Raw genomic sequence first — 22,366 nt, 5'->3', positions numbered from 1 at the left:
GCTCCAGGCTCCTGCGGCCCCAGCCGGGTGCCCATGGAGCCCCGGCCCGGGGGGCTGCGGGGCCAACCCTTCGCTCTTGTCGCTCTCTCCAGCTGGCAGAGGACAGCAGCAGCATGGCCGAGCACCTGCGCCGGGCCCTGCCCTACCTGCAGAGCCCACAGGAGCCCCTGCGAGAGGCGGCCGTCAGGTTCATGGGTGAGCCACGAGCCGGGCCAGGAGGGCGTGTGGGCACAGGGCTGGCGGCGCCGCTGGCAGGGAGCTGTGCCCTGGGCCTGACAGGCTCTGTGTTCCCAGGGACGGCCGGGCGGCACCTGAGGGGGAGGAAGGAAGAGCTCCAGCTCCTCTCTGAGGGTGACCAAGGGCAGCGGGCTGCCAGCGGGGGCTGCCGGGGGAGCTGCGAGCCCTGCCCCGGCTGCGGAGGGCTCTGCTCCCTGTGTGGACCAGGGCCGGCGTGGGCAGAGCACACAGAGCTTTCAGGGCACCTGGGGGATTCGTGGCCAGCAGCTTCGGGCTGATCCAGCTGGTCCCTGCTCCCTGCTGGCCATGGCCAGAGCCGGCTGGGATGGCCCTGGCACAGAGTCCCCTCGGGTCCCCTCAGATGTGGGAACTGACCATGGCTCTGTTCCTCTCTCTTTCAGCCCTTGAAGGCACAGCCAATGACATCAGTGTTGCCGTCGCAAGCCTGGCAGTTCAAACACCGTACATCGTCCAGGAAGCAGAGAGAGCTCCATATTCCATCTTTGACAGCCTGCGTGATCGGCTCTGCAGGGCATGGAGGAGACGGCCTCATCTGTCGGGGCTCGGCTGGCTGCGCTGCTGGAGCTCTGCAGAGAGCTGATTCCAGAGGCTCTGTCTGCTGGGGCCACCTGAGCCAGCAGGAATGTTTTGTTTCGTTAAGATTGTTCTTTTCTTTATTTTTGTTTTTTTTTAGCATGTTAATATAGGATGTGTTGCTATAGACAGACTCCCAGGATCTTTCTTTGGCTGCCCAGGCTCTGCAGGGCCAAGGGGAAGAGGGAGAAAAGGGTTCCTGGGCTCAGCAAGCTGCCCAGGCTTGCAGGGTTGCAGGGAAAATGGCCAGAAGCCCCTTGGCCTTTGGTGGCTCTGCTGAAGCCTCTGTGCTGCCCACAGAGCAGATGGGCAGGGGCTGGAGCTGTGGGGATCTCTGTGAGAGCGGTGCCTGGAGACGGCCACAAGCCCTGTCCCAGGCAGGAAGCGCCATCCGTGTCCTCCTGCCCGTGTGTTGCTGGCTGGATTGCTGAGGGCTCCCAGGTGCCTCTTGCTGGGGCTCCTCTGGAGCTCCTGTGGGGCTGCGGCACTGCTGCCGGGCAGGCTGGCCGGGCTGGGGAGACCCTGAGGGGACGGGGCCATGAAGGGATGAGGGGCTGCGGAAGCCCTGACAGGACAAGGCAGTGGGAAGGCACGAGGGGGACGTGTGAGGGAGAAGGTAACGTTGGCTCAGGGAGGAAAGTGGGTTGGAGCCAAAGAGACCACTCACTCTTATGTTTGTGTGGCAAACAGAGCACGTTTATTCTCAAGCCCTTCCTTCTAAAGGGCCTTTGAAAACCCGGTCTGGATGATTTCACTGCTCTGATCTCTGTGCCCCTTCAGATTCTGGCCTGGGCAATGCCTGCAGCCTTGGGAGAGATGTGATGGGCCCGGCCCCTGTCAGTCAAAGCAGGGCTGGTTCATTCACCCCGTACAAGCCAGCCTGCACGGTGACACGGCAACAGAGTGCGAGGCACAGCTCCGGGAGCTCCCCGTGAACCTCAGCTCTGGGACCACTGTCTGCCCCAAGCTTCAGGGGCTGCAGTGGGAGCCCGGCTGGGCTCTGCCCTGGGGCCATCCTGCAGGGACAGCTGCAAACAGGGAGCATTCCCTGCCACAAAGAGCCAAGCCAGGGCTGCAGGGCAGCTGCTCCAGCCCCGACTGCACTGCTGAGCGCTGTGCTCTGGGGCTGGGGCTCCCCGCACAGGGGACTGCACTGGTGTGCCAGAGGAGACAGAGAAGCTGCAGCTTCAGCCTAACTGAGGTGGGTGCGTGGGCTGGAAAGAGTGGGGAGGTTCCAGGGGATTCACAGAGCTCATCCTGCTGCAAGGATGAGGGAAAGGGAGCAGGAACTCAGCAGTGAGGAGAGCTGGGGGGTTGGAGAGAAGCTCTGAATGACACTAAAATCCCACCGGACCTCTGAGACATTGCTGCTCCTCAGCCAGTGACAGGATGAGTCCCTAAGCCTGGGGCTCAGCCTTCCTCATGGGGAGGGGCAACAAGGAACGCAACAGTGTGATGGAGACTGGAATGGGCTGGGAACTCACTGGGGGAAAAGAGGGAGCAGCTGGGAAGTAAAAGGCAGGTGGGGGAGAGAACAGTTCAGAGAAGGGCTGAGCTACAGCTTGAGCAAGCTGCAAAAAGTCATTTGGGGTCATCCCAGATTGATTTCATTTCAGAAGTTATTGAACAAGTTTATTTTTTGGGTGGCTGCATGTTTTCTTGAGCTGTATTGCTAAAATGCTCAAGCCAGTCTGTGCTGCAGGGCACCTCATTTCTCCTTTGGCTGATTGCAGCCCGGTGCTGAGCTCCAGCAGGGCCCTGGCAGAGCCCAGAGCAGCCTCAGCACCCGCACAGCCCGGCTGCAAGGAGAGAAACCAGAAAGCCCCGTCAGCTGAAGGCTCCTGTCCCCTTGTCCCAGCCGCCCGCGGTGCCCAGGCCATGCTGGCCGTGCCAGAGCTGTGCCCAGAGCTGCCCATCACTGCTGCCTTTGGGAGCAGAGCAGGAGGGCAGGACATGTGCCCAGCCTGCAGCCAGCACGGCACCTCCAGCCCTCAGCAGCTGCCCAGAGCAGGACGCTCCTGTGCTCGCTGCCATCTCCCCAGAGCTCTGATCCCACCATCCCCAGCAGACAGGACCCACCTCACGCCATCCCCCGCTGGAAGAAAAGCTGCTCCCAAACGATGCCCTCAGCCTTCTCCAAGGGCACGGCCCATCCATGCCACAGCTGCTCCCAAGCACGTCCTGATCCAGACTGGGCCCTACCTGGAACACTTCCTCTAGAAAGACAAACATCAAATTATGGAAAATAGGTTACAGACAAAAAGGGGAACAAGAAAAAAGGTCAAAAATCTTATCTCTGTCAGGGGCCTAAGGAAGGCCCAACCCCTGCATGCCACGGAAAAAAGCACCATGGGGGAGGGAATCCCAGGCTTTCTCCCTTCCCCTGCACTGCCCCCATGGTGATCCCAAAGCAAACAAGGGCAGTGGAGCAGCCCAAGCCCTTCCTTGCCTGCAAAGCAAAGCAGCCCCTCCACAGGGTCTGGAGTCCCACCTCTGCTCCCACCATGGGGGTTTGTTTGTGTCAGGCTGGCTGCCCCAGCCCAGCCCCAGTCCGGGGCACAGTGGGTGCTGGGGGCTGTTGGCAGGGCCAGGAGCTCACTCCCATTTCGTACCCACCCCAGCCCATGTCCCCAGCCCTGCCAAAAGCAGCCTGGCAGCCGACTGAAGGATCAGCTGCATCCGCCCCAGCAAAGGGGGAACCTTTGCTTCCCAGCCAGGCTGTACAATGCCCAAATCTGGGAGCATCCCCCAGTGTGTGGACTCATCTACAAACTCCCTTTGGAGCCTGGCTTTGGAGGAGGTGTCAGAATCAAAGTCCACCATCTTCAGCCTGCCGGTGGTCAGGTGGAGCAAGAGGTTGTCATCCTTGATGTCCTCACTGTCCCCAGCAGCAGCAGCCCCACCTGGGACAGCTTCTCCAGGGGCTCCTTCTTCCCTGGGCCAGACCAGGCTGTCAGGGCTCTGCCCAGGGCCCCAGCCATCCATGAACCATGGCAGGCAAAACCAGGGGGAAGTTGGCCACCAGTGCTTGCCACACCAGGTCTCCAGCTCAGCTCCAGCCCATGAGCTGTGTTCCCTCCTGCTGACCCCTGCTCAGAGCTACAGGCAGGACAAAACCTGTCTGGTTGGTTTTGCTACTTAGTGCCAAGAAATGTGTGGAGCTGTTACCTGCCAGGCCCCTGGATCCAACTGTGCATGTGGATCTCTCCCATCTTCTAGGGCAGAGGAACATGGATCATGGAAAATCTCTTCTAAGGATGGCCTGTCCAAGGGCTGCATGGACAAACACCTATTAATGACATCCTGGCACTCTGGGGAGAGAAACCAGAAATCACCAGTCATTTGGAGAAGTTGCCCCCTTTTCCCGTACCCAGGCCATGCTGGGTGTGCTTAGAGGTGGGCCTAAACTTTCCCATGGATTTTCTGTTTGGAGGAGAGCAGGAGAACAGGACATGTGCCACCTCCTCAGCAGCTGCCAGAGCAGAATGCCCATGAGCTGCTGCTGTCTCCCAGCACTGGTATTGCTCCCAAGGCCAGAGATGAGGATCCACCTTGAGAGAGCCATCCTGGGAACAAGATCTGCCCCCAGATATCTCCTGGCTCCTCCTGAACGGGTGCTTCCCCATGACCAGGTGGTGCAGCAGAAGGTCCAGGGACCAGATCGTCGCTGCCTCACCGTGGTAGCATTGCTGGTGGATCCACTCTGGTGGGCTGTAGGACAGGGTTCCTGTGGAACACAGACACAGTTCATCAGGGGGATGCTGCAGCCTCCAGCACCTGGCGGAGCAGCCCCCGCGCCTCCTCCTCCGGCAGGAATCCCCGCTCCGCCAGGAAACCCGAAAGGTGCTGGCACCGCTCCGGATGCTCCAGCACCAGCACAAAGCTGTCGGGGAGCTGAAGCCACTCCAGGAGCTGAATGACACCAGCACAGCCAGAGGAGACCTTGTCCAGCAGCACGATCTCCAGGGCTGCGCTGGTGCCGTGGGGCTGCGGGAGGAGCACGATGCCGTCAGTGGGGCTGATGCCGTGCCGGGGGTCGGGAACCCCTCGGCCAGCCCGGGATGCTCTGCGCCCTGCGCTGGCCCCACGCCCGCTCTCCCTCCAGGCGTCCTGGCAGCTCCCACCCTGCCGGGCCCCGGCTCGGCCCCGCCCGGCACGGCCCGGCTTCTGCCGCTGGCCCCGCTCATCACCAGCTCGCCCCGGCGCCGGACGCGGTTCCCTGGCACCCTTTTGATGGCCACCTGCGAGCCGAGGGCAGCAGCGGGCTGAGCTCGCCGCCTGCCCCGCACAGCCCCATCCTTCTCCTCCTTCTCCTTCTCTCCTCCTCCTCCTCCTTCCCCTCCTCCGTGCCCGCCGCCGGCCCCGCCGCTCCCCGGGCGCCGTCCGAGAGCCGCGTGGCCGCGCAGCCGCCGCCGCAGCCGCCGCTGCCCAGCAGCGAACCCGCCGGGGCCGCTCCTGCCGGGCCTCCTGCGCCTTCCCTGCGGGCGGGAGGCGGCTGTCAGCGCTCGGCCCGGGCCAGGAGCGGCCCCGAGCGCCGCCCGAGCGCCCCGGGCCGGCCATGCCCCGGCGTTCTCCCCCGGCATCCCAGATTCGCCATGAAATGGGAACCCTGAGCTTGTGGAAGTGCCTGAAGGATGCCCTGTTCCTCTGCAGGGACACTCGGGCTGAGACAGGAGCCGGAGCCCTCTCTGGGGACGCCTCCTCCGAGCTGGAATTTGTGCCGTGCTGGGAGAGGAGGAGGAGGGGAGAAGGCTGGCGCTGTGTGGCAGGAGCAGGAGGTTTGGGCCGCAGGACATTCCGTCTGCGCCGCTGCCCCGCAATGGGCGGGAACGCTGTGGGGAAGACTGGGGGACACTGGAGCGGGATATGGATGGCACTGGGGGGACTGGGAGGGCCTGGGAATGAACTCAGCTGTATTGCGAGGGACTGGGCTGTGCTGGGAGGGACTGGAGGGGCACTGGGGCTGTACTGGGCTGTACTGGGGATGAACTGGGCTGTGCTGGGAGGGACTGGAGGGGCACTGGGGCTGTACTGGGCTGTACTGGGGATGAACTGGGCTGTACTGGGAGGGACTGAAGGGGTTGAATGGGCTGTTCCCGCCCCCACCGCCTCCCATTTGCCGAGACTCCCGCCCATCACAGCCCCAACCAATCAGCGCCAGGGATTATGGCTTTGGGGGCGGGGCCTGGGGTCTGCGCCATCTTTTTTTTACTTACAATTCCCGTCATGCTCTGCGGCCCCATAGAGCCCCATTAAAGCCGGGACTACAACGCCCGTCATGCCCCGCGCTCCACAGAACCGCGGTACCGCCCCCATCTGTCCCATCAGTGTCCCCCAGACCCTCCGGGACCCCCAAGTGCCCTCAGCGCCCATTCGGGACCACCAAAATATTACTGGCAAAGTACAAAAGAACAAGGAACTTTGGAAAAGTGTTTAATACAAATCCAGTCCAACTTAAATCACTTGTCATAGCAGTAACTTCATTCACTCAGCCCATTTAGCCTGGAAAGCCCTAAACACTGAAGTTGTTCAGGTACCCACAAATGTTCCATATAAAGAGCATTAGAAGGAGAGGAAAGAGAGAGAGAGACAGGAAGACAGAAGCTCCACAGAGCGACACACATGTGGCTCCCAGCTCCTGGGGCTCCAGTGTGGGTGAGACACAAACCCCAGGAGAAGGCAGAGTCCATACCAGGGGCTGGCCTTGTGCTCCTTGGTTTTAAGCCCCTGGGCCTTCGTGGGCCTCCCCCCAGCTGGGACTTCTGATATCTCAGGTGTTCAGAGCTGGGTGAGCGCTGTCCCATCTGTGTGACTGATTGACAGCTCAGCCCAAGGTGTCTGGGGACATTGATCTCATCCAGCCTCTGACAGCGACCACGGTGACACTGGGGAACCTCATGGAGCATCATGGAGCCATGGGTCAGTTGGGACAAGGCAGGTCCAGAGACACCCTGGTGACACTGGGGAACCTCATGGAACCATGGGTCAGTTGTGACAAGGCAGGTCCAAGGACACCCTGGTGACACTGGGGAACCTCATGGAGCCATGGGTCAGCTGTGACACTGTGGGGACCTCGTGGAATCAGAGCAGACCATTGGGAAGCTCCCATGGATCCAAGGGCCCAGGGTGACACTGTGGAGCCCAGAGTGTCACGAGGAGCCATTGTGACACTGTGGGTCCCCATGGAACCAAGGGAACATGGGACAGGCTGATGCCTTAAGTTTTAGCTTCCATATTTTCCCAATTCTGTGCTGTATCAGTCTGTAACTCTGAACTTCATGCAGAGTGTCAGCAAGTTCTCTTACAGTGTAGTCAGACAAAACAATCCTTTTCCTGCCCGAGATCCAAGGACACCGCTGCAGCTTCAGGCCCAAAAAGTGAAAACACCAGCGAATTGAGGAGAGCAGACTGGGAGGGTGGGGCTGCATAACCTGAAGGTGTAATTGACAATTAACCCCAATATGGAAATGAACCAGAACTTTTAAAAGTGTGAAAACGCGTGACCTGGCGTCCATCCTGGGTGTACCCTCAGCCAGGCCCTTGTACTGCCCAGGTGAATCCTTTGAAGGCCTTTTTAATAAATCCCCACTTTAGTCCTGTAACACTGTCCAGCCTCTGCTCTAGGTGGCCTCTCAAGGCATCAAGGCCTGGCTGGCTGGGCCACCTGGGGGCCACCTCTCATCTGCCTGCGAAACACTGGGACCCTGTGCTTTTCTTTCTTATGGGAAAAAAGCACCTTTCACATCCAGGCACCCATGGCCAAAGTTGGGAATCCGCCTCCAGGATTCCCTATGTCCAGGGATTTCTCCCAGGTGAAAGCTTTGAGGAGAGACAAGTCTGGCTGGCCTTGGTTTCCAAAGAGCTGATTCTTATCTGCCTTTGAAACACTGGGGCTTTGTGCTTTCCTTTCTGATGAAAAGAACTCTTCTTCCTGCCCAGGTGCCCATGGCCAGAACTGAGATTCCACCTTCAAAATTCTGAATATCCAAGGATTTCCCCCAGATGAAAGGTCCAGGAGAGACAGGTCTGGCTCTCTTGGCCTATGGTGACCACCTTTCATCTTCTTCCAAAACACCTGGGCTCCACGCTTCTCTTTCCTATGGGAAAAACCATCCATCTTGACCAGATGCCCATGGCCAAAGTTTGGAATCCTCCTCCAGAATTCCCTAGGTCCAAGGATTTCTCAGTGACAAAAGCTGCCAGGACAAACAGGTCTGGCTGGCCCAGCCTCCCAGGAGCCTTCTCTCTCTGCTTCTGCCCCTGCAACACGGGGGCTCTGGGCTTTCCTTCCTATGGAAAAGAACCATCCTTCTTAACAATGCAGAAATGGCCGAAATTGGGGTTCCACCTCCCAAATTCCCTATATCCAAGGGTTTCTTTCAGACAAAAAAAATACCAGAACAGAGAGGTCTGGCTGCCCTTGGCCTCTGATGGTCACCTTTCATCTGCCCCTGAAACACCGGTGTTCCGTCCTTGCCTTCCTATGGAAAAGAACCGTCCTTCACCTCCAGGCAGCAGGTCTGAAACTGGCATTCCACCTCTAAAATTCCCTATATCCAAGGACAAAATCTGCCAGCACCATCTGATCTGGCTGCCCTTGGCCTCTGGTGGCTGTGGCTCATCTGCCCCTGCAGCACTGGGGCTGGGTTGTTCCCTTCCTGTGGAGACCATGGTGGCACGGTGAGGACCTGGTGGAACCATGGAGTCCATTGTGACACTTTGGGGCCACGGTGACACTGCGGGGCTCCATGGAACCCAGAGCCCACCATGACTCTGTGGGGCCTTGTGGAACCATGGAGACCATTCCGACCCTTCAGGGCCTGGTGTCACCAAGGGGGCATTGTGACACCTCAGGGCCTTCTGGAAACAAGGGACCAGGCTCCATGGAATGAGGGGAACAGGGAACAGGTCTGGCAGGCTTGGCCTCCCAGGGACCACTTGACAGGTCTGGCTGATCTTGGAATATCAAGGGCTGCTTCTAATCTGCCCATGAACCACTGGGGCTCCGTGCTTTCCTTGCTATGGAAAAGAACTGTCCCTTTTTTCAGACACCCATGGACAAAATTGGTACTTCCCCTAAAAAATTTCCTGTATGCAAGGGTATCTGCCAGAAAAAAACCTGCCAGCTCTGGCTGGCCTTGGCCTCTGATGGTCGCATCTCAGTTGCCTCAGAAGCACTGGGGCTCTGTGCCTTCCTTCCTGCAGAAAAGAACTGACCCTCTTGTCCAGGGGCCATGGCAGGAACTGGAATGTGGCCACCAAAATTCCATCTATCCTTGCATTGCTCCCAGACAAAAGCTGCCAGGACAGACAGTTCTGCCTGGCCTTGGCCTCTGGTGATATGAGCAGAATGTTTTCCTTTGCAAACACCTTGGACAGGACCCAGAGATCTCCCGAGCTGGGTTTTGCAGGCCTCAGGAACATAACCCATGTATGGAGGCTGATGTGCCTGGGCTCAGCTGTGAAGAGACTGAGGACAGATCAGGAGTGGCCTGGCAGGGTTTGAAAGGTGGATTCCGAAATGGTGGAGCTTTTCTCCATAGTGGGAATCAGGCAGGGAGAGAAATTATGCCACATGCAGCTGGGGAAGGACAGACTGGACACAGGAGAAGGGAATTTCCCTCCCAGGGCAGGGCTGTGGTGCAACACGTCCCCAGCAGGAGCCTGGAGCAGCCCAAGGCTTTGTGTGGCCAGGCAGGGGCAGCAGGAGGCAGAGCTGCCAGCAAAGGAAGGGCCAGCGAGGTGGGGCAGCCGGGGGTGACGACAGCCTGCAGGGACAGAGGCGCAGGGCAGGGACACCGTGGGACAGCCTGGGCTGCAGAGGGCTCAGGGATGTGCAGCAGCTGCAAGGCCCTGACAGAGCCAACCTGTGCAGCCCTTTGGCCGTGGCTGCTGGCCCTGGGCCTGAGGCCACGAGGGGACAAGTGACCCTTGCAGCCCTGGGGCCTCAGTGCCTCCTTGTCCCTGCTCAGCAGCCTGGCAGGGGCCGCCCCATGGTCCTGCCCTTGGCACTGCACATCCCCACATGCCAGTGCCCATCCCGGGAAGAGCCCTGAGCAATGAGGGAGGGACAGGATCTGCCTTGCCAGGGGCTGGGGCTCTGGCCTGGGCCCTTTGCATTCCTGAAACACATCCAGGTTTGCTCAGCACCAGAGCCACCTTCCCCTTGCTTGTCCCTTGCTGTCATCTCTGCTCCAGCATTATGCTCTACTTGGGGACACTTTCTCAGTCGTGTCCCTCAGTGGGACCCATTAAAAGTCCAAGAAACTTCAGTGTTTCAATCACACTTTGAGTTCTTGAGAAGTTTTTTGAGCACACTCTCTGGGAATGAGACTAATGAAAACAACAGCAGCCCCTGAGACTGTCATCAAAGTCCTTGTGCTGTGTCTGTGCAGCTGAGCTGGGCTGGGCTCCTGGCACAGAGGGTGATCCTGGTAACCAAGCAGAGCTTCAAAAGCACATTTCTCTTCCTGAGCAGCTCTTCTCCCAGCCCAGCAGGGCTGGGGCACTGCCTGCAGCCAGCCTGGGCACAGCACAGAGGCACAGAGAGCTTCAATCAGTCAGGGCTGGGAAGGGGCTGAGAAGTGCCTGGGGCAGAATCACTGCCAGCCCTTGGCACAGGAACCTCTGGCTGCAGGACAATGCAGCTGCAGCTCCTGGAGAGATCTCCTAAAGCTGGAACATCCCAATGCCCACAGATCCTGTGAGTACTGAGTATTTCTGGTGCAGGGGAGGTGAAATGCTCATGAAGCTCTGACATACTGAGGGCTTCTGATTAGTCATAGAATATTTCCAAGACAAGGATTTTGATAAAAATGTGGAAATTTCCTAAGAATTTGTAGTCAGCTGTGTACTATTGAAGAGTGGCAGGGAAAGAAGGATAAATATTAAAGGTTGATTATGAATATTGACAAGTGCATGAGACGTCTGAACTGTTACTTTTAGTGATCAGTAGGTTCACAGGAGATCCCTAATGTGCTTTCAGCCACTCTGCACATGGACAGCACCAGCAGCACCTTTGCTGGAGCCATCCGGCTCAGTCTGAGCTGTCCTTTCTCCAAGCTGCAAACAGAACCTGCCCCCAGCCAGTGCCCTGCAAACAGGCAGGGTTCTGTCAGGCCAAGGAGAGTGCACAGATATTTGGGGTGTGGGAATGCTGGCAGGGAGAGATGAGGCACAGGGAAACACCTGCAGGAGGAAAATCTCCAGGAAGCAGAGAGAAGATCAGGGAAGGAGAGAAAAGAAAACCCAGAAATGCTGTGGCAGGGAGAGTTTAGAGATGCCCAGAGGATGCCCTCCAGTGCAGCCCCTCCCTCTGCACAAGCCCCCTCCCTCCTGTGCCCCAGCCAAGCCTCTGCCCTCAGGGCCGGGGCTCCAAGGCGTGCAGCCCCTCCTGTGCAGGCAGAGCTGCAGCAGAGCCATGGGGCAGCTCTGCAGCCCCGGGCTCAGTTCCCTCTGCAGAGCACAGGGCTGGGAGCAGCTGCCCGGCACTGGGGGCTCTGGCAGGGGCACAGCTGGCTCAGGGTGACACAGCTGTCCCCAGTGCCCGGCTCTGGGCAATGCTGGCAGTGCAGCCAGGGAAGGAGCTGCACCTCCCTTCATCCAGTGCCGTCAGAGGGACACTTGGAAGTGTCCCTGAGATTTCAGTCCAAGCTGGGAGCTTCAATGCAGAGTGCAAAGCTGTCCTAGAGAATCTCTGATTTATGAGATTTATGGGGAAAGGTAGAGGTGTTGTGACACTGAAAATGCTGCTGGGTTGGTGAAATGAGCAAGGTCAGTCCTTGGCTACAAATGTGGAGCTGGGCTGTGGTGGATCCATCTGCTCTTACCTGTACCTGAGGGTTTGTAAGAGAAACATGGGAGTGTGACCATCCTTCATGTGAGAAAAATGAAAGCCAAGCGAAGCTCCAAACAGAATGAATAATCATCTCCTCTCAGTCTCCACTCATCATCTTTCCTCAGAAAACTCACTGTATTCATCAATGGGATGGAGATATGCTGAGGGTTTCTGATATCCAGGAATACCAGGAGAAACATGGAGGCAGCATAAAAAGAAAACCACAAAACTCTCAAATACAGAAGTGTACACATCTGTGTTACAGAGGAGAGTGTATGGGAAATGGCGTTAACTTTAATTACAGGCATCTCCTCTAACTCTTCACTATCCTTTCTCCATGAACAGGTGCCCATGTGCAGCCAGAGCAAATGTCCAACAGCAGCTCCATCAGCCACTTCCTCCTGCTGGCACTGGCAGACGCGGCAGCTGCAGCTCCTGCACTTCTGCCTCTTCCTGGGCATCTCCCTGGCTGCCCTCCTGGGCAACGGCCTCATCATCAGCGCCGTAGCCTGCGGCCACCACCTGCACACGCCCATGTTCTTCTTCCTGCTCAACCTGGCCCTCAGTGACCTGGGCTCCATCTGCACCACTGTCCCCAAAGCCATGCACAATTCCCTCCGGGACATCAGGAACATCTCCTACTCAGGATGTGCTGCACAGCTCTTTTTCTTCATGTTCTTCATTTCAGCAGAGTATTTCCTGCTGACCATCATGTGCTACGACCGCTACGTGTCCATCTGCAAACCCCTGCACTACGGGACACTCCTGGGCAGCAGAGCTTGTGCCCACATGGCAGCAGCTGCCTGGGCCAGTGCCTTTCTCAATGCTCTCATGCACACAGCCAATACATTTTCCCTGCCCCTGTGCCATGGCAATGCCCTGGGCCAATTCTTCTGTGATATCCCACAGATCCTCAAGCTCTTCTGCTCCAATTCACACCTCAGGGAACTTGGGCTTCTTGTGGTTACTAGCAGTTTATTATTTTGTTGTTTTGTGTTCATTGTTTTCTCCTATGTGCAGATCTTCAGGGCTGTGCTGAGGATCCCTTCTGAGCAGGGACGGCACAAAGCCTTTTCCACCTGCCTCCCTCACCTGGCCATGGTCTCCTTGTTCCTCAGCACTGCTATGTTTGCTCATCTGAAGCCCCTCGCAATGTCCTCCCCATCCCTGGATCTGGCCCTGTCAGTTCTGCCCGATGAAATCCTGCCCAGCGTGGGCAACTGAGCCCTTGAAGGACTTAGTGTCATGTCAAGGCTTGCTTTCCCTCCCAAAGCCTTCCCTTGGCAACCTTGGGCAGGGGATTCATCCTCCCTCCCTCCTCCTTCCCACAGACCTGCTCTGAACCACTCTGTGGGCACTTTCCATTCTCTGTGTCTGTCCTCAAGTGCAGTGCCAACCTGGGTGAGTCCTGGCTCTGTCCTGAGCTCCCAGGAGCACACAGGCTGAGATGGGAACGCTCAGCCACACCAGGGCCCTGCCCCTGCCAGCAGCACCCCCACAAGGAGCAGCTGCAGCAGCAGCAGCAGCAGCAGCAGCAGCAGCAGCAGCAGCTGCAGCAGCAGCAGCAGCAGCTGCAGCTGCAGTCGCCTCTCAGCTGTTGGTGCCCCTGCACTGCAGCCCCTCCCGCTGGCACCAACGTTCCCTTGTGGCCTTGGAGACAGTCCAGAATCCATCCATGGGGTCACAGAGCCATGGAATCCCAGAGTTCCAGGTTCCTGTAATCCTAGAGTCATTGAATCCTGAGAACCACACTCAGAGGAGGAGGAGGAGGAGGAGGAGCGGTAGGAGGAGGAGGAGGAGGACGAGGAGGAGGATGAGGAGCCGGAGGACGAGGATGAGTAGGAGGAGGACGAGGATGAGGAGGAGGAGGACGAGGAGGAGGAGGACGAGGAGGAGGAGGATGAGGAGGAGGAGGACAAGGAGGAGGAGGAGGAGGAGGACGAGGAGGAGGAGCAGGAGGACGAGGAGGAGGAGGAGGAGGACGAAGACGAGGAGGAGGAGGACGAGGAGGAGGAGGACGAGGACGAGGAGGAGGAGGAGGACGAGGAGGAGGAGGAGGAGGAGGAGGACGAGGAGGAGGACGAGGAGGACGAAGACGAGGAGGAGGAGGACGAGGAGGAGGAGGACGAGGACGAGGAGGAGGAGGAGGAGGAGGAGGAAGACGAGGAGGAGGAGGAGGAGGACAAAGAGGAGGAGGAGGACGAGGAGGAGGAGGACGAGGAGGAGGAGGACGAGGAGGAGGAGGAGGCTGAAGAGGAGGAGGAGGTGGAAGAGGAGGAGGACGAGGAGGAGGAGAACGAGGACGAGGAGGACAAGGAGGAGGACGAGTAAGAGGAGGACGAGGAGGAGGAGGAGGACGAGGATGAGGAGGAGGAGGACCAGGAAGAGGAGGACGAGGAGGACGAGGAGAGGAAGGATGAGGATGAGGACGAGAAGGACGAGGACGAGGAGGAGGAGGACGAGGAGGAGGATGAGGACGAGGAGGACATGGAGGATGAGGATGAGGAAGAGGACGAGGAGGATGAGGATGAGGAGGAGGAGGACGAGGACGAGGAGGAGGAGGACGAGGACGAGGAGGAGGAGGACGAGGACGAGGAGGAGGAGGAGGAGGAGGACGAGGAGGAGGAGGACGAGGACGAGGAGGAGGAGGACGAGGAGGAGGAGGAGGAGGAGGAGGAGGACGAGGAGGAGGAGGAGGAGGAGGAGGACGAGGAGGAAGAGGACGAGGAGGAGGAAGACGAGGATGAGGAGGAGGAGGACAAAGAGGAGGAGGAGAACGAGGAGGAGGAGGACGAGAAGGAGGAGGACGAGGTGGAGGAGGACGAGGAGGAGGACGACGAGGAGGAGGTGGAGGACGACGACGAGGAGGAGGAGGACGAGGAGGAGGAGGAGGAGGAGGATGAAGACGAGGAGGTGGAGGACGAGGAGGAGGAGGACGAGGAGGAGGAGGAGGAGGACGAGGACGAGGACGAGGACGAGGAGCAGAAGGAGGAGGAGGAGGAGGGCGAGGAGGAGGAGGACGAGGAGGAGGAGGACGAGGAGGAGGACGAGGAGGAGGAGGAGGAGGAGGAGGAGGAGGAGGAGGAGGAGGACGAGGAGGAGGAGGAGGAGGACGAGGAGGAGGAGGACGAGGAGGAGGAAGACGAGGAGGAGGAGGAGGAGGACAAAGAGGAGGAGGAGAACGAGGAGGAGGAGGACGAGGAGGAGGAGGACGAGGTGGAGGAGGACGAGGAGGAGGACGACGAGGAGGAGGTGGAGGAGGAGGACGAAGACGAGGAGGTGGAGGATGAGGAGGAGGAGGACGAGGAGGAGGAGGAGGAGGACGAAGAGGAGGAGGAGGAGGAGGAGGATGAGGACGAGGACGAGGAGCAGAAGGAGGAGGAGGAGGAGGACGAGGAGGAGGAAAAGGAGGAGGAGGACGAGGAGGAGGAGGACAAGGAGGAGGACGAGGAGGAGGACGAGGAGGAGGAAAACTATGAGGAGGACGAGGACGAGGAGGATGAGGATGAGGAGGAGGAGGACGAGGAGGAGGACGAGGAGGAGGAGGACGAGGAGGAGGAGGACGAGGAGGACGAGGACGAGGAGGAGGACGAGGACGAGGAGGAGGAGGACCAGGAAGAGGAGGACGAGGAGGACGAGGATGAGGACGAGGAGGAGGAGGAGGAGGAGGAGGAAGACGAGGAGGAGGAGGAGGAGGAGGAGGAGGAGGAGGAGGAGGAGGACGAGGAGGAGGAGGAGGAGGACGAGGACGAGGAAGAGGAGGAGGAGGACGAAGAGGAGGAGGAGGACGACAAAGAGGAGGAGGACGAGGAGGAGGAGGACGAGGACGTGGATGAGGACGAGGAGGACGAGGACGAGGAGCACGAGGATGAGGAGGAAGAAGACGAGGAGGAGGAAAATGAGGACGAGGATGAGGAGGAGAACGAAGACGAGGAGGAGGACGACGAGGAGGAGGACGAGGCGGAGGACGAGGAGGAGGAGGACGAGGAAGAGCAGGAGGAGAAGGAGGACGAGGAGGACGAGGACGATGAGGAGGAGGACGAGGAGGAGGAGGAGGAGGAGGAGGAGGAGGACGACAAAGACGAGGTCGAGGACGAGGAGGAGCAGGACGAGGAGGAGGATGAGGAGCCGGAGGACGAGGATGAGTAGGAGGAGGACGAGGATGAGGAGGAGGAGGACGAGGAGGAGGAGGAGGAGGAGGAGGTGGAGGAGGAGGAGGAGGAGGACGAGGATGAGGAGGAGGAGGACGAGGAGGAGGAGGAGGAGTATGAGGAGGAGGAGGAGGACGAGGAGGAGGAGGAGGAGTATGAGGAGGAGGAGGACGAAGACGAGGAGGAGGAGGACGAGGAGGAGGAAGACGAGGAGGAGGAGGAGGAGGACAAAGAGGAGGAGGAGGACGAGGAGGAGGAGGACGAGGAGGAGGACAAGGAGGTGGAGGACGAGGAGGAGGAGGACGACGAGGAGGACGAGGATGAGGAGGAGGTGGAGGACGACGACGAGGAGGACGAGGACGAAGAGGAGGAGGAGGAGGAGGAGGACGAGGAAGAGGACGAGGAGCAGAAGGAGGAGGAGGAGGAGGACGAGGAGGAAGAGGACGAGGAGCACGAGGATGAGGAGGAAGACGACGAGGAGGAGGAAAATGAGGACGAGGATGAGGAGGAGGACGAGGAGGAGGAGGATAAGGAGGAGGACGAGGAGGAGGACAAGGAGGAGGAAAACGATGAGGAGGAGGAGGACGAGGAGGAGGTAAAGGAGGACGAGGACCAGGAGGAGGACGAGGAGGAGGAGGACGAGGAGGAGGAGGACGAGGAGGAGGAGGAGGAGGAGGAGGAGGACGAGGAGGAGGTGGACGAGGAGGAGGAGGAGGAGGAGGATGAGGAGGAGGAGGACGAGGACGAGGAGGAGGAGGACGAGGATGAGGAGGAAGAGGAGGAGGAGGACGAGGAGGAGGAGGATGAGGAGGAGGAGGACGAGGAGGAGGAGGAGGAGGAGGAGGAGGACGAGGAGGAGGTGGACGAGGAGGAGGAGGAGGAGGAGGATGAGGAGGAGGAGGACGAGGACGAGGAGGAGGAGGACGAGGATGAGGAGGAAGAGGAGGAGGAGGACGAGGAGGAGGAGGACGAGGAGGAGGAGGACGAAGAGGAGGACGAGGACGAGGAGGACGAGGAGGAGGACGAGGACGAGGAGGAAGAGGAGAAGGAGGACGAGTAAGAGGAGGACGAGGAGAAGGAGGACGAGGAGGACGAGGAGGAGAAGGACGAGGATGAGGAGGAGGAGGAGGAGGAGGAGGACGAGGAGGAGGAGGAGGAGGAGGAGGAGGAGGACGAGGAGGAGGAGGACGAGGACGAGGAGGAGGAGGACGAGGAGGAGGAGGAGGAGGAGGAGGAGGAGGAGGACGAGGACGAGGAGGAGGAGGAGGAGGAGGAGGAGGAGGAGGAGGAGGACGAGGACGAGGACGAGGAGGAGAAGGACGACGAAGAGGACGAGGACGAGGAGGAGGAGGAGGACGACAAAGAGGAGGAGGAGGACGAGGAGGAGGAGGACGAGGAGGAGGAGGAGGAGGAGGAGGAGGAGGAGGACGAGTACGAGGAGGAGGAGGACGAGGAGGAGGAGGAGGAGGAGGAGGACGAGGACGAGGAGGAGGAGGAGGAGGAGGAGGAGGAGGAGGAGGAGGACGAAGACGAGGAGGAGGAGGACGAGGAGGAGGAGGACGAGGACGAGGAGGAGGAGGACGAGGAGGAGGAAGATGAGGAGGAGGAGGACAAGGAGGAGGAGGAGGAGTGCGAAGACGAGGAGGAGAAGGAGGAGGAGGAGGAGTACGAGGACGAGGAGGAGGAGGACGAGGAGGAGGACGAGGAGGAGGAGGACGAGGAGGAGGAGGACGAGTAGGAGGAGGATGAGGAGGAGGATGAGGAGGAGGAGGAGGAGGAGGACGAGGACGAGGAGGAGGAGGACGAGGAAGAGGACGAGGACGAGGAAGAGGATGAGGAGGATGAGGACGAGGAGGAGGTGGACGAGGATGAGGAGGAGGAGGACCAGGAAGAGGAGGACGAGGAGGAGGATGAGGAGGATGAGGAGGACGAGGAGGACGAAAAGGAGAAGGATGAGGATGAGGAGGAGGGGGACGAGGAGGAGGAAAATGAGGACGAGGAGAACGTGGAGGATGAGGATAAGGAAGAGGACGAGGAGGAGGATGATGAGGAGGAGGAGGACGAGGAGGAGGACGAGGAGGAGGAGGACGAGGAGGAGGAGGAGGACGAGGAGGAGGAGGAGGACGAGGAGGAGAAGGACGAGGAGGACGAGAACGAGGAGGAGGAGGACGAGGAGGAGGAGCACGAGGATGAGGAGGAAGAGGACGAGGAGGAGGAAAAGGAGGACGAGGACGAGGAGGAGGAGGAGGAGGAGGAGGACGAGGAGGAGGAGGAGGACGAGGAGGAGGAGAAGGAGGAGGAAGAGGAGGAGGAGGAGGACGAAGAGGAGGAGAAGGACGAGGAAGAGGAGGAGGAGGACGAAGACGAGGAGGAGGAGGACGACGAGGAGGACGAGGACGAGGAGGAGGAGGAGGACGACAAAGAGGAGGAGGAGGACGAGGAGCAGGACGAGGAGGAGGAGGACGAGGAGGAGGATGAGGAGGACGAGGAGGAGGACGAGGATGAGGAGGAGGAGGACGAGGAGGAGGAAGATGAGGAGGAGGAGGACAAGGAGGAGGAGGAGGAGGAGGACGAGGAGGAGGAGGAGGAGGAACAGGACGAGGAGGACGAGGAGGAGAAGGACGATGAGGAGGACGAGGACGAGGAGGAGGAGGAGGACGACAAGGAGGAGGAGGAGGACGAGGAGGAGGAGGAGGAGGAGGAGGAGGAGGAGGAGGAGGACGAGAAAGAGGAGGAGGAGGACGAGGAGGAGGAGGAGGAGGAGGAGGAGGAGGACAAGGAGGAGGAGGAGGAGGAGGACGAGGAGGAGGAGGAGGAGGAGGAGGACGAGGAGGAGGAGGAGGAGGAGGAGGACGAGGAGGAGGAGGAGGAGGACGAAGACGAGGAGGAGGAGGACGAGGACGAGGAGGACGAGGACGAGGAGGAGGAGGAGGACGAGGAGGAGGAGGAGGACGAGGAGGAGGAGGAGGACGAGGAGGAGGAGGAGGAGGACGAGGAGGAGGAGGAGGAGGAGGAGGAGGAGGAGGAGGAGGACGAGGAGGAGGAGGACGAGGAGGAGGAAGACGAGGAGGAGGACGAGGAGGAGGAGGACGAGGAGGAGGAAGACGAGGAGGAGGACGAGGATGAGGAGGAGGAGGACGAGGAGGAGGAGGATTAGGAGGAGGACGAGGAGGACGCGGACGAGGAGGAGGAGGACGAGGAGGAGGAGGAGGACGAGGACGAGGACGAGGAGGACGAGGACGAGGACGAGGAGGAGGAGGACGAGGAGGAGGACGAGGACGAGGAGGAGAAGGAGGACGACAAAGAGGAGGAGGAGGACGAGGAGGAGGACGAGGATGAGGAGGAGGAGTATGAGGAGGAGGAGGACGAAGACGAGGAGGAGGAGGACGAGGAGGAGGAAGACGAGGAGGAGGAGGAGGAGGACAAAGAGGAGGAGGAGGACGAGGAGGAGGAGGACGAGGAGGAGGACAAGGAGGTGGAGGACGAGGAGGAGGAGGACGACGAGGAGGACGAGGATGAGGAGGAGGTGGAGGACGACGACGAGGAGGACGAGGACGAAGAGGAGGAGGAGGAGGAGGAGGACGAGGAAGAGGACGAGGAGCAGAAGGAGGAGGAGGAGGAGGACGAGGAGGAAGAGGACGAGGAGCACGAGGATGAGGAGGAAGACGACGAGGAGGAGGAAAATGAGGACGAGGATGAGGAGGAGGACGAGGAGGAGGAGGATAAGGAGGAGGACGAGGAGGAGGACAAGGAGGAGGAAAACGATGAGGAGGAGGAGGACGAGGAGGAGGTAAAGGAGGACGAGGACCAGGAGGAGGACGAGGAGGAGGAGGACGAGGAGGAGGAGGACGAGGAGGAGGAGGAGGAGGAGGAGGAGGACGAGGAGGAGGTGGACGAGGAGGAGGAGGAGGAGGAGGATGAGGAGGAGGAGGACGAGGACGAGGAGGAGGAGGACGAGGATGAGGAGGAAGAGGAGGAGGAGGACGAGGAGGAGGAGGACGAGGAGGAGGAGGACGAGGAGGAGGAGGAGGAGGAGGAGGAGGACGAGGAGGAGGTGGACGAGGAGGAGGAGGAGGAGGAGGATGAGGAGGAGGAGGACGAGGACGAGGAGGAGGAGGACGAGGATGAGGAGGACGAGGAGGAGGAGGACGAGGAGGAGGAGGACGAGGAGGAGGAGGACGAAGAGGAGGACGAGGACGAGGAGGACGAGGAGGAGGACGAGGACGAGGAGGAAGAGGAGAAGGAGGACGAGTAAGAGGAGGACGAGGAGAAGGAGGACGAGGAGGACGAGGAGGAGAAGGATGAGGATGAGGACGAGAAGGACGAGGATGAGGAGGAGGAGGAGGAGGAGGAGGACGAGGAGGAGGAGGAGGAGGAGGAGGAGGACGAGGAGGAGGAGGAGGAGGAGGAGGAGGAGGACGAGGAGGAGGAGGACGAGGACGAGGAGGAGGAGGACGAGGAGGAGGAGGAGGAGGAGGAGGAGGAGGAGGAGGAGGACGAGGACGAGGAGGAGGAGGAGGAGGAGGAGGAGGAGGAGGAGGAGGACGAGGAGGAGGACGAGGACGAGGAGGAAGAGGAGAAGGAGGACGAGTAAGAGGAGGACGAGGAGAAGGAGGACGAGGAGGACGAGGAGGAGAAGGATGAGGATGAGGACGAGAAGGACGAGGATGAGGAGGAGGAGGAGGAGGAGGAGGACGAGGAGGAGGAGGAGGAGGAGGAGGAGGAGGACGAGGAGGAGGAGGACGAGGACGAGGAGGAGGAGGACGAGGAGGAGGAGGAGGAGGAGGAGGAGGAGGAGGACGAGGACGAGGAGGAGGAGGAGGAGGAGGAGGAGGAGGAGGAGGAGGACGAGGACGAGGACGAGGAGGAGAAGGACGACGAAGAGGACGAGGACGAGGAGGAGGAGGAGGACGACAAAGAGGAGGAGGAGGACGAGGAGGAGGAGGACGAGGAGGAGGAGGAGGAGGAGGAGGAGGAGGAGGACGAGTACGAGGAGGAGGAGGACGAGGAGGAGGAGGAGGAGGAGGAGGACGAGGACGAGGAGGAGGAGGAGGAGGAGGAGGAGGAGGAGGAGGAGGACGAAGACGAGGAGGAGGAGGACGAGGAGGAGGAGGACGAGGACGAGGAGGAGGAGGACGAGGAGGAGGAAGATGAGGAGGAGGAGGACAAGGAGGAGGAGGAGGAGGACGAAGACGAGGAGGAGAAGGAGGAGGAGGAGGAGTACGAGGACGAGGAGGAGGAGGACGAGGAGGAGGACGAGGAGGAGGAGGACGAGGAGGAGGAGGACGAGTAGGAGGAGGATGAGGAGGAGGATGAGGAGGAGGAGGAGGAGGAGGACGAGGACGAGGAGGAGGAGGACGAGGAAGAGGACGAGGACGAGGAAGAGGATGAGGAGGATGAGGACGAGGAGGAGGTGGACGAGGATGAGGAGGAGGAGGACCAGGAAGAGGAGGACGAGGAGGAGGATGAGGAGGATGAGGAGGACGAGGAGGACGAAAAGGAGAAGGATGAGGATGAGGAGGAGGGGGACGAGGAGGAGGAAAATGAGGACGAGGAGAACGTGGAGGATGAGGATAAGGAAGAGGACGAGGAGGAGGATGATGAGGAGGAAGAGGACGAGGAGGAGGATGATGAGGAGGAGGAGGACGAGGAGGAGGACGAGGAGGAGGAGGACGAGGAGGAGGAGGAGGACGAGGAGGAGGAGGAGGACGAGGAGGAGAAGGACGAGGAGGACGAGAACGAGGAGGAGGAGGACGAGGAGGAGGAGCACGAGGATGAGGAGGAAGAGGACGAGGAGGAGGAAAAGGAGGACGAGGACGAGGAGGAGGAGGAGGAGGAGGAGGACGAGGAGGTGGAGGAGGAGAAGGATGAGGAGGAGGAGGAGGAAGAGGAGGAGGAGGAGGACGAGGAGGAGGAGAAGGAGGAGGAAGAGGAGGAGGAGGAGGACGAAGAGGAGGAGAAGGACGAGGAAGAGGAGGAGGAGGACGAAGACGAGGAGGAGGAGGACGACGAGGAGGACGAGGACGAGGAGGAGGAGGAGGACGACAAAGAGGAGGAGGAGGACGAGGAGCAGGACGAGGAGGAGGAGGACGAGGAGGAGGATGAGGAGGACGAGGAGGAGGACGAGGATGAGGAGGAGGAGGACGAGGAGGAGGAAGATGAGGAGGAGGAGGACAAGGAGGAGGAGGAGGAGGAGGACGAGGAGGAGGAGGAGGAGGAACAGGACGAGGAGGACGAGGAGGAGAAGGACGATGAGGAGGACGAGGACGAGGAGGAGGAGGAGGACGACAAGGAGGAGGAGGAGGACGAGGAGGAGGAGGAGGAGGAGGAGGAGGAGGAGGAGGACGAGAAAGAGGAGGAGGAGGACGAGGAGGAGGAGGAGGAGGAGGAGGAGGAGGACAAGGAGGAGGAGGAGGAGGAGGACGAGGAGGAGGAGGAGGAGGAGGAGGACGAGGAGGAGGAGGAGGAGGAGGAGGACGAGGAGGAGGAGGAGGAGGACGAAGACGAGGAGGAGGAGGACGAGGACGAGGAGGACGAGGACGAGGAG

The 22,366-nt window shown here is 60.2% G+C and overlaps 1 protein-coding gene across 1 annotated transcript in view; it reads left to right on the top strand.

Annotated features, from left to right (window-relative positions):
• Positions 1 to 22,366, top strand: part of LOC144248803 (uncharacterized) — a 1,234,558-nt gene that overhangs the window by 304,415 nt on the left and 907,777 nt on the right. The window contains 1 exon segment of the mRNA XM_085565667.1: positions 2,056 to 2,062. Coding sequence (XP_085421793.1) covers positions 2,056 to 2,062 — 7 coding nt within the window.

Source organism: Lonchura striata, chromosome 36 (assembly GCF_050655825.1).
Source record: "Lonchura striata isolate lonStrDom1 chromosome 36, ASM5065582v1, whole genome shotgun sequence".
Classification (NCBI taxonomy): domain Eukaryota; kingdom Metazoa; phylum Chordata; class Aves; order Passeriformes; family Estrildidae; genus Lonchura; species Lonchura striata.
Note: the sequence above shows the minus strand (reverse complement) of the source record. Positions and strands in the feature narration are given on the sequence as shown.